Source organism: Daphnia pulicaria, chromosome 8 (genome assembly GCF_021234035.1).
Source record: "Daphnia pulicaria isolate SC F1-1A chromosome 8, SC_F0-13Bv2, whole genome shotgun sequence".
Taxonomy (NCBI): domain Eukaryota; kingdom Metazoa; phylum Arthropoda; class Branchiopoda; order Diplostraca; family Daphniidae; genus Daphnia; species Daphnia pulicaria.
In genome coordinates, this window is record NC_060920.1 from 4,059,415 (window position 1) to 4,076,480 (window position 17,066).

Consider the following 17,066-nt stretch of genomic DNA (forward strand, 5'->3'; position numbering starts at 1 on the left):
AAACACCATTTCGATATCTAATTGGTATTGTTTACAACCAAATTCAATTTCTTAAATGCCGTACATAATTTATTCTAGTGAAACAAACTTTAAATGTTGAGATTTAGAAAAAAAGTCAAAGCAAAGGCCTGTTATTTTCTCCCCCTGCCTCTCATATTTTAAATCTCGATATTGGGAAAAATCGGCAACTACGGGAGGGGGAACTAAGGGATGAAATCTTAAAAATGAAAAATTTTCAATTTCAAATCGAAATTCAAAAATTTTTTCATCTGGCATGGTATAGTAAACCATGCATGCTGTTTCAGAGCTAACGATGCTTTTTTTTAAGCCTTAACGAACCCACCTAGCTCTGTTTTTCGTCCCGTAAAAGAAAGCCAAAGTGGTACGATTTAGGCTACTACTGGCCCTCTCGAGTGTGCGGAAACTTCAACTTCCAATTTCAAGGGCCCTTCCCGTAAACGAAAAATTCCCTAAAAAATATATGTTATAAAACTTCAGTCTGTGAAATCTTAGTCCAAAAATCGTTTTCGTTCGACGAAAACTTGATTTTTGACGATTTTTCAAAAACCCATTTTCCCATAAGCTTCTCTTAGCTGTGGGGAAACTTTAGGTAGTTACTGTATTTGTAGTACTATATCCGACTATGTCTTTTAACAGATACATGAACGACTATGCATTAATTATGCAAGAATCAAACCGGGATGGTACAGATTGGTATTTATCAAATCCCTTAAACGAGTACTTTCTCGTTAAGCGGATGAGCGATGGGAATCGCATTTTGCGAGAATTAATTTTTTCCAATAGCAGCAGGCTGATCCATCCAGACTTAATTGATGAAAACGGCAGTTTTCTAACGAATTTGCCTACTTCAGACGACGTAAGCGAAGCTGCAATAGGTCTAGTCCGTTTGCAAACTACTTTAGAGTAAGCCACTCAAGATGGAGCTGAGGGAAAATTGTTAGTTTCATCTATTGGTCTAAATTCAACATTTCGTCATCGACAGGTAATTTATTTTAGAAACTATAGTACGATGTCCTTCTTTCAACGAGAGATTGGCTATTTATGTTTTACGAATAGCCGGCGACTGCTCGGAATTGGGTCGACAAGCTTACTGAATCGGGGAAGACGAAACTGCCAATGGGTTGGATCCAAGAGTCTCTTGTGAGATACAAACAAGAAGCCGATAATGAGAAATCGGTTGGCATTGAAGACATTCTGAAGTTTTATGCATTTTCTTCTCTCAATCAAGGTAGCCTCCATCTTTACACATTATTGTAATTGGTAAAGGTTTTGACTTAATACTGATTTTAATCCCAATGTTCCACAGGGAATAATGCCGGGGCTTCAAAATTAACTCGAAAATTGATCCAATTACTTCCTGGTGACCAGTCAGAACTCCAGAATATTTTTAAATTGGAATCCGAATTACGCGCTTCTACAATTTCAAATACGGGCACGCTTTCCATGACCGAGATTACAAGGCTCTTTGCAGGTGGAAATTGCTTAAATATATACAGTACCTACCGAAAGTCTTTGGAAGCCCGAGAGGACCTTATTTAAAAACGCTGTTTTTTAAGTCCTCTCAGTACTACAGTTTTTAACCAAATGCTTTCAAATTTAATTTGTATATAGTAAGAGGTAGTGAGAACACCTCTGTTTTTTTCAGATTTTTGTTTTCATTTCCTGAAGTACTTTTGGCCGGTTCTAAAAGTCTTTGGAAAGCCGAGACGGCCTCATGCAAATTAGGCCACTTTGGTCTTTTTTTGCAGTTGAACGGCTAAGGCTAGGAAAACGCGACTCAAAAAAAAATAGACCTGCGTTAGCTATATTTCAGGTCTGATTTTCAATTTTTTTCATTTATATTATCCAAGTTGAATTTTAAGTTGAAAAAGGAAAAAGTAGATTTCCCCTTTTTTTCCGCACCCATCCCTTTGTTTTTTCGTTCGTGCGAGAGAAAACAAAGGGATGGGTGCTGAATTGTAAGTTTCAAACGGTGGAAACAAGCTTTGGAAAGTTGAACATTTTACTACTTTCGGCATTGGCTATGATAAGTCAGAGAAATGTGATGGGAAAGGCTGGATCCATTCGACATCAGAGGGATATATAGCCAGTATGTAGGCAGTGATGGTAGTAGGTCATGCTTTCATTAAAGGACTTTCTGCAAATTAAACATTGCCTAAAGTTCTTCAATCCGTATTCAACAAAACTTAAACTAACTTTAAATCCCGAAGGTGCCCAACGGGCTTTATTTAGATTGGATTGAAATATCACCATTTTTAAAAAGCAGGAATTATTCTTTATTTTATAGATTTGGTGGATCTAAATACGTTGGAAAACCTGGGAATGGGAGCTAAGATAAAAAAGTGAGCCATTTGCTTCACTCTCCCATACTAGTCTTCACCATCCCTGTTTGATTCTTTCATAATTAATGCAAAGGGGAGAATGGAACAACTTGCTCGTTTTTTTCTTTTAGCTATAATTCTCTTGTTTTTTAACGAAATTAAGTTCCCCAAGTCTTAAAAAAAGAGATCAATTCAACCTTTTCCTGGTTTTTTTCAAACTGATCAAGTTATATCTAGTTTAAATATTTGACGATTAAAAAAAATTATATTAAGGGGCGGCTGACCCCAGATACGAGGTCACTTGCTCACACCACCAGGATCTCGTGGCCCCTGTATTTCTTACGGGAAAAACCGTTGACTGACAGTAAAAACTCAAAATTAAAGAAAATAACCCAATAATGCAACCCACCAACGGAATATCAATAAAATAGGTTAAAATAGTATGGTAGTTAACTATAAACCAAAAAAATTGAACTGGAAAGAATTTTTTATTTTTTTTAAACCAAAAGATATCAAAAAGGTATTGATGGAGGGAAATGTAAAGAAAATTAAAAAAAAGTGTGCCAACCCTATTTACTATCCTTTATACTGCACTTTTTAGTAGAAAAACGCCACTCTGTGGAGAAAATAATTATTCCCTACAGATTAAATCGGTGAATGGGAAAATCTACACAGAAAAGTGACGATCGAAAGTTTTATTGAAACTCGGAAAGACAATCATCCGGATCGGTAGACGGGGGTTAGCAACGTAAGCGAATGCTGGTAACACCTGTTAAACGTGTTTTATAGTTACCTTTCTCTAAACTTGGCTCCATCAGGCTTTCCCTAACTTTATCTTGTTGCTGACACAAAGTAAAAAAGACTTAAATATTTGCATGCGTCTATATTAGAAATGCACGACCAAAATAGGCAGTGAACAATGACCCAATATGAGTGTGACTTTTTCCCAAATATGTATTGTCACGGGTATCTTGCTAGGGTTCATAATACAGCGTCTCTTGTTAACTGTTGTCGACGCCAAACCCTAGCGGCGACTCGCTTCGTATAATCTAGTGTGAACGCTGGATCCGAATCCACCACCAGTCACAACACGTTACCACATTCAAGTCTAGTTTCTGACTTTCCATTAACTCCTCTAAGGACATTCAAATAACACAGCCTACGTTCTAATAACACTTGGGGAAATGAGGGGTGATCAAGGAAGGAGGAACTTAAAATAGTCTATTTGATAAAGGGACAATATAACCCTTTTTACCTTTTCAAAGTCCAGAGCCAATAACTACAAGCATGTTTCTCATCTATTATAACTTGTTACCCCTGCTTTCCTCCCTTAAAATTTTCCTGATTTATATATTATTAGTATACCAGGTAAACAATACAATAAACAGCACAGGTTGCCGCCACCTGTTACGCAAGAACAAATATGTAAGGTTTCCGTAAAAAGGGTGAATCACCTATATTACTCTGGGAGTTTTTTTAATGCACTTTTATATTACTATATGTATACTTGTACTTATGTTAAAAAATCATCCGTATTATCCAGCTCTTAACCGAGATGAATGTTGCAAACATAGTTTGCAACTTAAGGCCTGACGGATTATGCTACTTGTTCTTGTTCGACGAATTAGTTTTAGACATTTTTTCAAAAAAACTTCATTTATAATCCCTTTTTTATCTTCATCAAAACGAGCAATTTCGCCTAAAATTATGCAGCATTTCTCTGAATGGACCATAATAAATTCCAAGAGGCCCTCAACATGGAAGTCAAGCTTGAAATCTGTAAGAGGATTTCATTGAAAAAGATATAACATTTCCACACAATAGACACAAAATGAACTGTGGGATAGATAATCCCCCCTCAGTCTGTATAAAGTAATTTGAGTATTCATATTCATATCAATGAAAGTTTTTTATGGCTTATGGGAAAGGTTACAAACCTAGTCGAAAGATCAGCTGCATCAAACTGTCTGTGGTTTTTACATCCTAAAAATCTGGCTACACAGTCCCCACAAAATTCTTCTTGAATTCCAATGGCCAGAACATACTCAGAATCTTCAGAAACTTTCATAACTCTTCAGAATCTCGGAAATTCTGCCCAACTTTGTCTACCAAAAGTTCACTTAAAAGTCGACAAATACGCCACAATCAGGAGGTGACGGTGTGGTGGCAGGTCACTCTTGCTGGTGTTGTCTTTTTTGTGTCTGTGTGTGTGTAACGTCTGGCGTCTGCTTAACGAAATCACGATTGAATCAAAACAAAACGAAAGTAGACGAAACTTTAACTACCCATCATAGTGGGGGTAGTACCCTGGTAGAAATATCGACTACTCCCTACCCGCTCCTCCCCTTCCAAAAATTGACCTTTTCCCACCCACCCCCGCCTAAAAAAACGAAAATAGCGGTTTAATCACCAGCGCTCACGATCCGCTGAACGGATCGTACGTTTTTTCGTGTCAATTTGTCCGTCTGAACAAGTTTGACTACGCCCACCAACCACAGAAAGGATCCAAGGAGAAATTTGCACGAAATCCGCAAATTGTCCGAAAAACCGGTCCTAATAACACCCCCACATTTTTTCTAACAGGGAAGTATTGGGCTATTAGCAATAGGCATAACTTTTCATCCATGATGATTGCGTCCCTGGAGGATGGCAGGTCCAGTGTCCAATGAAGATCAACTGGAAAAAGGACGACGAATCAGAAATCCAATAAACCAAGGTTCCAAGGTGACTTTCTTTGGTGAAGAAATCACCATTCGTCAATAGAAGCATATATATAATTTTCTATGATGGTTAGAAATTAGCTGCACCTAAAAATAATCTAATTGTTTCAAAATTATAACATAGCCCACCTCTTAAAACTATTTTAATATTTTTTCAATATTCGGCTTAGAAGTAAAAATATTAACGATTTAAATTTTGGAAAACATTTCCCAAAATTTCTTCGTGTTTTGGCCATGCTGACCTTCATCCTATATTCAACCTATCACTGGCGATAACAACATTTCTCCCTCTTTGCCTTTAGGGTCTCCCTCATAACGTCAGCAAACAGCAGCAGAAGGGGGTGGATACCCAAACAGACAATAAAGGCAACATAGTGAGTCACCGTGAAAATGGTTGGTCTGGTTCGGCTGTTGGTTAAGGAAGTCCGCAAAACAACTAATTTCTTTGTCATTCTTCAACAAATCTTGAAGTGATAAACTTAACTTGGCCTACCACTTTCATAATTAATTTTTTAAGTCAATAACTAGTAAGCCACTATACTAAAGCTTTACTAAAGGCTTAGTAGTCTCGTCCATTTTGCTACAAAGCCACTCAGTTTTTAGAGTGTGGGAATACAGTTGGCTCTGGGCAACGGACTAGCGTTCTTGTAAGTCTTTGTCTCCCAGAGATTTGGTTTACAGCAAGCTAATGGCTTATTCATTCCTCTTAAAAATGAAAGAACAATTTACTTTCTCTTTAATAGCTCATCAACAGTGTATGGGCACCATTGGCACCATCAACATTTTAAACCCATGACATAATTTTGAAAAACAAATCGCCGTTGCTGGCTTCAACAATCGATGCTTTAATCAATCGGGTATAGAAGTGCTTTCTACAATTTTTGCAGCTCCTCCGGATGAAGAATGGGCAAAGTAAATGGATCTCAAAAATTCAGCTTGAACTTTATCATCAACGTTCTCAGTTGGAGTTCCATAAACCATATTTAACGAGACCATCAACACCAAGATCGTAGCCACCAAAGCCATCGAAATCCTTGAAATTAAAAAAACAACTAACTTTATTCAAAATAAAAGTTGCAATATTATTATAATATTCAAATTGTTTTTCCTATTTACCATGGATTTAAGTTGATAGTTGAACATGTTGCAAGGAGAGAATTTACGCTTTGCCTAGCTCGAGTTGATAGAAATAGAGAACAGATACTGTTTCAGACTTAATCCTTATCCTTTTATATAATTGTGCTCGACGACACGATTTAGACTCTATGAATTGCTACTCTCCTCTCTATTGAAGGCCAAACTCTTCGCAGTTTGCAGTTTGTTCGCACACGTGCACGATACTTTCCACTTTTCTAGCTGCGTCGTAGATGAATAATTTGATTTATGCTTAGAAAAACCCAACCCGTATACAGAAACAGCTACACCGAACCTGGCTAAACTGAATCTGAAGTGATGAGAAAACCCAAATCTGAACATTGAAACCTGTTCACTTTGTTGTTTGTTCGAATAAAATTAATTTATAATTTGGTGACGGGAAAACCCAATAAATCTGTATAGTTAAGCCAGGAACGAAGTCAGTGAGAGCTCCACTTCCTTTTAAAATTTCCAAATTGCAAAAAGGCGAATTGGCGTTGTTTGAAAGAGACTCAACATTTCCTTGCCAATTTTTGTTCCATCTCTATGTAGCAACAGATCAGGAACTTGTTGTGAGCCTCACACATGTATCGTAACATTTTTATAATGATAATACATTCGATTATCTTTAAAAAATGGAGAAAATAAGCTATTTGGGTCGTATTTTTAATTTACAGAAATTTTCCTTAATTTAACCAAAAAGTAAGAAAGATCCCCTTTTGAAGGGGCACAATGTTCCTTCTATATGGGCTTGATGGCATGTTATGTTTGTTAAAGCTATTAAAGCTATAGGTTTCCGCAACTCAATGGTGACGGTTGCAAAAGCCAATTGTGAATCAATCCCGTTATTGTCTAATAGAGATTCTTGAAGCCTTTTTACAGTTTACACTTCGAAACTATCTCTGGTACGGCAACTATTTTCTCCCGTATTATATTCTAGTTGCTCGTCTATAATACTATATTACTGTCTTTTTATTGTAATCTCTAGTTACTCAATGTAATCCCTTAGTTATATTATGCCGCTGAAAGATATGTTTCAACAATGTGGGCCCATGTTATCCTTATGAACTAACAGCTCAAGGGACAGTACATCATTTAAACGTATAAATAAATAAATAATTTTACGATTCAAATGTATATTGTTGTTGGAAATATTAACGACAAATGACGACTATTGGTCGGAGGCTCACTTTTGTCGACGCGTCGAATAAGTTTTGCAATGAGCCTACCAATCGATTTTTTTGGAACACACGAAAAAAGGTTAGTATTGCGGTTTTGCCACAATAGAGAATATCTCGTTTAAATAAAAAATGCTTACGAACACTAAAGAGGCGAGTGCCAGTTTGCTCGATCAAGCCGAAGGAACAACGAGAAGAGAGAAAAATGAGAGAAGTCAGGGAAGAAGAGATAGAGTGTACGCGTATATAAATTACAAGCTTTTGTCAGGATGACGTTGCCAAACGGCATAAAACATAAGCATTGTGAACAAATCTAAAAATTACAAACCAAAATTACCATTCATCAAGGCAACTATGAATAATCAACAAACAAAAACCGCCTTCTCTTTGACAAACAATTTGCATAAGACCATAATCCACATTTCCATAATGCACAACTCATAATCCACACTGCACTGGTTATCTGGTTATCGAGAAATAAAACAGCTTCTCTCCTCTTCGAAGGCCGAACGTGCTGGATGAAGTGATGAAAAAAAATGAAATCTTTGACTTACATCCAGCCAGAATTGTTGGCTGATCAAGCAGAACCGATAAGGAGCCATGAGAACCAAGAGAACCATGGAGGGAATATTCCTTAAAATTATGAACTCTGAAACATACAGAGAAATTTATTAGCAAAAGACGATATTTAAGTTGCAAAGAATGTTACCGTGGAAAGACAAAGAATGGTGGGATGGGCGTCCCTGTGGCATATACTGCAAGGCAGACTGTAACCAGTTTGCCTCTCTCACCTGAAGTTATAGATCCACTTTTGTTTTCTTCCTTTTCGAGCGATAATTTCATCTGGTACATGCACTGTGGTAAAACCAGACTCGTCAGCATTAAACCAACGAGAAGGGGGAGTGGAATGCCTCAAGCCCTTATGATTTCAACATTTTCAAAGAAGGAATCAACGTTATACATGGTTAGCTGATATATCTTCTTAGAGATGTTAATTGTGGTTTTTCTGATTGAAAGGTCTCGATGTCTTCTAATTAAACCAAAGAGCCAGTCCCTTCCGGCTTCCTTCTTGACTGACCAAAAAAGAGGGGGGGGGGGGATACACATTTTTCTTGGGTAGCGATAAGCCAATCTTCTCAAGTCAGTGGTAGTGATTCCATGATAAATTTCACTGGCTCTTTTAACGTAATTGCTAAGATTACTTTCTTGATCGTGACTGAAAACCTAGAGTGAACAAGAAAAAGTTCACATTGCAACACATATACAGTAAAACACACAAGTGGAATTACCCAACGCTGTTTTTGGTAACCCCCAAAGATCGTAGTTACTTCAGCCTGATCTTGAATTCCAGCAACTAAGAAATGTTTAAAATATTTCAGTTTAGATCTTTTTATAAGGAGGTTTCTTTGGAAACAACACATACATTTTTTTCTCAGCAACAACTTCCTTGACAACTTTTAAAATGTAACCGTCTGGATACATACAACGTTCATGTTTTCTAATGTAATGCCTAACTATCTTACATTTGAAAGAAATTGAAAGATTTTTTAGACTTACCATTTTGACGTTGGACGACGGATTTTATACGCATAAACTGCCCCACGTTGCCAGGCCAGCAGTAAAAATAAACAAAAATATGGAATTGAAAAAGGAAAGAATTTCCTCAAAGAATTATATTTTTCTAAAATTTTTTGCTATTTCTGAAAGCCGTAAATTGGAAAAATCTGTCGAAGCTGACGATCCGATTTTAAGGCACAAAAATTAATTTTTCATTCATTACTAAACTCTTTGCACTTTTTCAATGATTTTTTTTTAAAGGATGGAGATTTTCGGGTTGTATAAGCATGAATTCTTCCAACACTCATCTTCTAAACATATCTAAATATTGATAGTGCCAACTTAAAAACTACTCTACTTACCCCGATCTCCCGTACATATTTTAATTATCGGTGTTTTAGGTGAAGAAAGATGGCTTGACTTTCAAAACACGTAATACGACTGTAGCTATCCTCAACCTCTGATATCTATGACGAAAATTCGTCTGTTTCTGTATTTGATGGCTCCGGACAATTTTCATTTTCTATCTTCCAATATTAGTTTGGAGCTTCTTGCTACGCCCACTGTCTCTAAGGTGTAGTTGTATTTATCCAAATGCATCAGTAATATGAATGACAAAGAAACTCTCCTACAAAGGTATCTTGGTTTTTTCCTTTTTTATCATTTTTGCTTATACCTTCGTGAGTTATTTATAGTAGGGGAGACCGTTCACCCTTTTGATAACTCCGGTTTTTCCCCATTATCTTCCATCCCCTTCATACGATTTCGTTTATTTTTTTGAAATTAATAATTTTTGCCTCCTTCCACCTCCTAATTTGTTTTCGTTTCTGTATAATAAGAATTTTCGAAGTTATGGCAATTTTAATTTTTTTGTGTTTTTTTTTTCCTGTACCGGGGTGTGACTTTGGACAGACGCCTGTTCCACTTTAGACAGGTTAAAAAAATGAGGAAGAGTCCACTTTAAAATTAACAAAAACTTTGAGCTGATAACTTTTTAAGTAAGGAACAAAAAACATAATTTCTTAAAGAAATATTGTTAAATAAAAAGGTTTTTTCAGTACATGTAGTTTTTGACAGAGGATGCAAGAGAAAAGAGGGAGTTTAACTTATATCGATATTTTACTTACGAGTATCTTTCAAATCGATTTTAAGCCTTCGCCATGATTGGCCCTTTGACTTTGAACCTCCCCTAACACACCCACCTATAGTTCAAAGTCACCCCTCGTTAGTGTCCCCAAAATACAACATTTTGCAAACGATTAAAATAAAATTCTTTTGAGTTTTAACTGAATAGTTGTATAATAAATATAAAAAATTTCACCGAGCAGAGGAAAAGATTGCGAATTTTTTCTTCCGTTTTTATTTTTTTAATAACTCGTAAAATATTCAACGTCAGTGTTTCAAATTTTCACACCATGTGCGGACAATTAAAAAAAAACATCCTGTTAAATGTTTAAGGCCACTGTATAACATGGGATGGTGTACAAAGTGGGAACGGTCTCCTCTAATATATCCTACTATATCTTTTAACATACTTGAACGACTAGGGGAGAGTGGGGCGATCTGGCGTTCGGGTCGGTTGGCTCAATGGATTTCTTGATGGGTTAGAATTGCAATAAAATATTGAAAAAATCGGGAGATGTAGATGTTAGTAATGTGCATCCTAAAACAAAATTACAAAGTATTTCGACGAACAGTTGAGGAATGAAAAAAATAATAACTTTTTCGTCTTAAAATTGGGTCGTCCTACTTTGACTTTCGAATCAATTATCGGTTTTAACTATTACTTTAAAAGTATCAAAACAATTGGAAAAATAAGTTACTATTACGTTATCTCCTCTTAAAGCCTGTTAAGTTTGTTTTGTGTTAAGGGGAGAGTAGTAAGGGTTGGCACACTTTTTTATTTTCTCTCTCAATTCCCTCCATCAAAACCTTTTTGATATCTTTTGGTCCTAAAAAAGAGCAAAAATTCTTTTATCTTGAAGGTATTTTTCAAATTTTATTAGTTACAATTACAACGTTATTAAAGTTATAAAACGAAATAAATAAATGATACAACATACCCCTACAACAGTGCTAGTTGCCTTCCCCTGTAATTCTAGTGGAAGAAGTGCTGATAGGGGGTTCATTTTAAACCTCGATTAAAAAAAAATGAATCATAATAACAACGATTTTTTCAGGGGGGTTTTTATATAATTCCCTTCATTAGTTTTTAATATCCGCAAGTAATTTGAGCCAATTAAGAAATTAGCTTATTCTCAGCAATGGCAATTTTCCATAAGCCAACTAGCCCTACGGTGAAAGGCAGAAATAGCCTCAACAAGGTCATCTACACAAAAATGTATTCTAAGCCAATATAATTTATTTTTCTGTTAACGTTTTTACATTTAGTCGATACAGAATGAAATTCTCTATTTCACTACTTCTTTAAAATATTTTTATCATTATTTCAAAAGAAATTATTTTAAAAAGCTTTTCGAAAAATCTTACATTAGAAAAGTCAAACAATATTTTTATTTTTTATCTTCAGAACGGCTAGTCATAAATTCTTGAAATTTCGAATATTAGTGTGCATGACAATAACGCACACATGGTAAAAAGCACAAATTTTTTAATTAAATATAGAGCTAAATAACTTGAAAAGAGCGATCTGCTTTATAAGTTTAAATAAGAAATATTCAATAATAAACTAAGAACCCTTTGTTGGTGCCTTGGGGCGCATCGGCCAAACAACATCGTGGTTATTTGCAATACATAAAATTTCATTTGATAGCAGTAACATTATTTGTGTTCAATTTTTTTTTGGTTTATAGTCAACTCTCATACTTATATAACCCATTTTATTGATATTCCGTTGGTTGGTTGCATTATTGAGTTATTTTCTTTAATTTTGAGTTTTTACTGTCAGTCAACGGTTTTTCCCGTAAGAAATACAGGGCCAAGAGATCCTGGTGGTATGAGCAAGTTACCTCGTATCTGGGGTCAGCCGTCCCTTATTTTCTTTTGTTTTTAAATCGTCAAATACTTAAACTAGATATAATTTGATAAGTTTGAAAAAAATACCAGGAAAAGGTTGAATTGTTTTCTTTTTTTAAGACTTGGGGAATTTAATTTCGTTAAAAAAACAAGAGAATTATAGGTAAAAGAAAAAAACGAGCAAGTTACCCCACTCTCCCCTTTGCATTAATTATGAAAGAATCAAACCGGGATGGTGAGGAGAGGAGAGTGTCAATATTTTACTGCAATTCTAACCCATCAAGATATCAATTGAGCCAACCGACCCGAACGCCAGATCGCCCAACTCTTCCCTTTTTGGTATTATTCTATAATTTAAACTAAATGGGACATTTTCAGTTTTTTAGTGGCATCTTTTTTAAACTTTTAAAATATTAAATATTCCGTCACCATGAAATTGGGAACGGACCTCCGAGCATCCGACCAGATATCATAATCCGTGCTAGTTATAACGGCAACTGTAGCCATATAGCTATGCCCGTTTGTGTTATGTGATTTTAAGTATGTATAAAATCGTATATGCGTCCTTTACATCGTTGGATTTGTCATCATTTCAATGCTAATCAAATATTCTAATTAAAGTTAAGTCACTTCACCTTGCGTAATAGCGTATAATATTAAACAAAAAATGTTCAGTCTTTGCTTAAATTTTTGGAAAACATGGACTTTGAAACTAAACTGTTTCTGCTCGTATGTTGCCATTCAACTTAACTTCAAACTAAACACCAACTTAAACCTTCTCTTTCGCTCATCATTTGTCGAGGAAAGAGCAAAAAGAAAAAAAAATCTTTTTATGTTAAATTCCCCCTCGGCTTTTTTTAAAGGATACTGTACAATATGCATTCAAATTAACATGTAATACAAGAACACCTCAATAAGTTGGTTAGTTTTTATAAAACTTATTGTTTAGTTCTTTTCTTTCATCCAAGCATTGTTGCTGAACTTCAAGCGGAATTTCTTCGTCAGAGTTTACACTTTGGCATCAAAGTTCAAACGGCAAGGACGGCGGAACATTTGTGCTTTATAACCAAATCCTTTACCAAGAACTGTTTTGAAACAGATAAATAGAGCAAAATCAAGGAAACTGAACAAGGAATAATAATAAAACAAAATTTAGTAGACGATTAAAACTTTAAATTACTCAATTTAGATCCGACTAGGACGGGGCAGCTGGAATGCCTCGTTTGAGGATCTCCTTGTCCATTCGGTAATATATTGTACCAAAAAGCGGCTGATCCTTTGACTGGCTGAATGGCCGTCTTAATTTCAGTAAAGACGGTAGCTCCACCGACTTCTACTTCACTCAGCTTCAGATTTAACAGTATTTACAGTATCAGAAGAATAATAAAAATAACCTTAAACATTATAAAAAATAATGCTAGTTGAACTATAATTAGCCTAAATACTCACATAAAAAATCCAACTTGCTACTTGATTATCCCTATGGACATTTAGCAAAGTCTCGTTCTTTTAAAGAAATCCAAACGATAGACGGAAAAGATTTAATTTAACTTCATATATAATGACAATAGTTATGTACACTGTATACTGACAATCATGGAATTGTAGTCCCAGTGAGGAATAAAATGACCTCCAACTCCGTATTGATAAATGTTAAATGAGCCACGGGTCAGTTTGAGCCCAGATATGTTCTCCATTCGACGAGATAGCTTTGCATTGCATGAAGTCATTTGTTTAAAAACGGTTATTTGTTTTGTTGCCTATACAGAAAATTTGTCCAAAATCTTACCTTCTTCACAATTTTATGATCTTCATCGCGAATTGTAACGTTCAAAAGTACACACCGTTGACTTAGGCTCATCTCACCAGTAACCGAATTCACATTTAAACCAGCTTGCAACTGTAGAATGATTGTCAGAGACGCTTTTCTAAGGTTATTTCCGATTATGTTCAAAATATCGTTATTAAATTACTTTTGGTTTAGCTATGGATTTGAGGATATCAATCTCGTCATCTGAAATGACGTCGTAAAACACGGTTACAGGAGGATTCAACGAAATCTGTTCTCGTTTTATGGGTTGCAGTGCCATGAATGCCGACAGTTCCTTTGCGCCGGAGTAACTGCAGTGTAAAGGTGAATCGGGTATCGGTTTCATGACGGTCTCTCCTCTACACAAATGTAGTTTTAATGACAATTAGAAATCTAACTTTATATATATATAGCATATATTTAAGCAATTTCCACCTGCAAAGAGCCTTGTAATCTCGGTCATGGAAAGCGTGCCCCGTATTTGCAATTGTAGAAGCGCGTAATTCAGATTCCAATTTAAAAATAGTCTGGAGTTCTGACTGGCCACCAGGAAGTAACTGGATCAATTGTCGAGTTAATTGTGAAGCCGTGGCATTATGCCCTGTGGAACATTGGGATTAACATCAGTATTAAGTCAAAACCTTTACCAATTACAATAATGTGTAAAGATGGAGGCTACCTTGATTGAGAGAAGAAAATGCATAATACTTCAGGATGTCTTCAATGCCAACCGATTTCTCATTATCGGCTTCTTGTTTGTATCTCACAAGAGACTCTTGCATCCAACCCATTGCAGTTTCATCTTCCCCGATTAAGTAAGCTTGTCGACCCAATTCCGAGCAGTCGCCGGCTATTCGTGAAACATAAATAGCCAATCTCTCGTTGAAAGGAGGACATCCTACTATAGTTTCTAAAATAAATTACCGGCCATTCGATGACGAGATGTTGAATTTAGACCAATAGATAAAACTAACAGTTTTCCCTCAGCTAGATCTTGGGTGGCTAACTCGAAAGTAGTTTGCAAACGAACTAGACCTATGGCAGCTTCACTTACGTCGTCTGAAGTAGGCAAATTCGTTAGAAAACTGCCGTTTTCATCAATTAAGTCTGAATGGATCAGCCTGCTGCTATTGGAAAAAATTAATTCTCGCAAAATGCGATTCCCATCGCTCATCCGCTTGACGAGAAAGTACTCGTTTACGGGATTTGATAAATACCAGTCTGTACCATCCCGGTTTGATTCTTGCATAATTAATGCATAGTCGTTCATGTATCTGTTAAAAGACAAATTCGAATATAGTACTATAAATACAGTAACTATTTAAAGTTTCCGCACAGCTAAGAGAAGCTTATGGGAAAACAGGTTTTTGAAAAACCGTAAAAAATCAAGTTTTCGTCGAGCAAAAACTATTTTTTGGCTAAGATTTCATGAACTGAAGTTTTATAACATATAGTTTTTGGGGAATTTTTTGTTCACGGGAAGGGCCCATGAAATTGGAAGTTGAAGTTTCCGCACACTCGAGAGGGCCAGTAGTAAATCGTACTACTTTGGCTTTATTTTACGCGACAAAAAATAGAGCTAAGTGGTTTCGTTAAGGCTTAAAAAAATCATCGTTAGCTCCAAAACGGCATGTATGGTTTACTATACCATGCCATATGAAAAATCGTGTGAATTTCGATTTTAAATTGAAAATTTTTCCTTTTTAAGATTTTATCCCTTAGTTCCCCCTCCCTTAGTTGCCTATTTTTACCAATATCGAGATTAAAAATATAAGAATTGATATTGGTAGGATTAGGTGCGTCTGCTATGTTTAGCAGACATCTGGTCTTCAACTAGATGACCTTCTTGCACTGACGAGATATTTTTTCTATTGATTTTTGAGCAATGGCGTGAACAGTGTAAGTGTTGTATTGTGTGGAAGGAGCCCCAAGAAGGGGGATGGAAGTACCATCATTGTGTACGATTTGGCGCTAGTGCCTGCCTTTTTAGGAAGAGATCTTTATTGTATGTGTAGTGGTAGTGCCCGGGTATGGGAGAAACTATGCTCACCGGGAGAGTCGAACTCAGGTCTCAAGGTGCTCCCCGATCACCAAGCGACGCCCCTAAACTATTATAAGGTAGGGGGAGAAAATAACAGGCCTTTGTTTTGACCTTGTTTTTTTAATCTCGGTATTTGGAAAATCGGCAACTACGGGGGGGGGGAATAAAGGGAGAAAATCTTAGAAATGAAAAATTTTCATTTTCAAATCGAAATTCACGTGATTTTTCATATGACATGGTAAAGTAAACCATATATGCCATTATAGAGCTAACGATGGTCTTTTTTAAGCTCTAACGAACCCACCTAGCTCTATTTTTCGTCCCGTAAAAGGAAGCAAAACTAGTGAGATTTACTACTGGCCCTCTCAAGTGTGCGGCAACTTTTACTACCAATTTAAAAGGGCCCTTCCCGTAAACGAAAAATTCCCCAAAAAATATACATTATTAAACTTTAGTCTTTGAACCCCTAGTCCAAAAATCGTTTTCGTCCGACGAAAACTCGGTTTTGGACAATTAAAACAAACTGTTTTCCCATAAGCTTCTCTCAGCTGTGCGGAAACTTTAGGTAGGTACTGTTATTCACGAAGGTATAAGCAGAAATGATAAAAAAGGAAGAACCCAGGATATACCTTTGCAGGAGAGGTTTTTTTTCCTTCATATTTCCGATGTATTTGGATAAATACAACTCCATCTTGGAGGCAGTGTGCGTAGCAAGAAGCTCCAAGTTAATATTGGAAGATAGCAAATGACAATTGCCCTGAGCCATCAAATACAGAAACAGAAAAATTTTCGCTAAAGATAACACAGGGGGAAGATGGCTACAGTCATTCCATATTTTGTCAGTCAAGTTATCTCTTTTCGCCTAAAAATCCCACAATTAAAATATGTATAGAATATTGTGTTGAAACCAAAGCGAGTTCGATAATTTAGAGAAGAAGCGATACATTACAAATGTTACCATATTTGTGTGAGTCTCACATCAAGTTCCTGATCTGTTGCTACTGAGAGTTGGAATAAAAATGAATTAGGAAATGTTTGGTCTGTTTCAAACAACGCAAATTCGTTTTTTGCAATTTGGAAACTTTAAAAGGAGGCGGAGCTCTCGCTGATTTCGTTCCTTGCTTCATTAAACAGATATATTGGGTTTTCCAGTCACCAAATTATAAATTAATTTTATTCGAACAAGAAAGTGAACAGGTTTCAATGTTCAGATTTGGGGTTTTCTCATCACTCCGGATTCAGTGTACCAAGGTTGGGTGTAGCTGTTTCTGGATACGGGTTGTGTTTTTCTAAGCATAAATTAAATTA

General features: G+C 36.0%; 1 protein-coding gene across 1 annotated transcript; it reads right to left on the bottom strand.

Moving 5' to 3' along the window:
* Positions 1-12,784: 12,784 nt before the first annotated feature.
* LOC124312700 (prolyl 4-hydroxylase subunit alpha-1-like) lies at positions 12,785-16,793 on the bottom strand. The gene is made up of 11 exons (XM_046777192.1): positions 16,717-16,793; positions 16,388-16,620; positions 14,642-14,991; positions 14,397-14,567; positions 14,153-14,318; positions 13,881-14,076; positions 13,697-13,807; positions 13,500-13,616; positions 13,357-13,413; positions 13,088-13,253; positions 12,785-12,992 (listed from the first exon to the last, which is right to left on the bottom strand). Exons 1-11 carry the CDS (start codon positions 16,717-16,719, stop codon positions 12,916-12,918), a joined length of 1,647 nt encoding a protein of 548 aa, XP_046633148.1. The 5' UTR covers positions 16,720-16,793; the 3' UTR covers positions 12,785-12,915.
* Between the last annotated feature and the right edge of the window lie 273 nt (positions 16,794-17,066).

Coding starts and splice junctions, on each gene's coding strand:
- LOC124312700 (XM_046777192.1), bottom strand. Junction 14,992..16,387: donor AAAAAACCTCTCCTGCAAAG/GTATATCCTGGG, acceptor GTCTTTTAACAG/ATACATGAACGACTATGCAT. Junction 12,993..13,087: donor CCTAGTCGGATCTAAATTGA/GTAATTTAAAGT, acceptor GTTTCAAAACAG/TTCTTGGTAAAGGATTTGGT.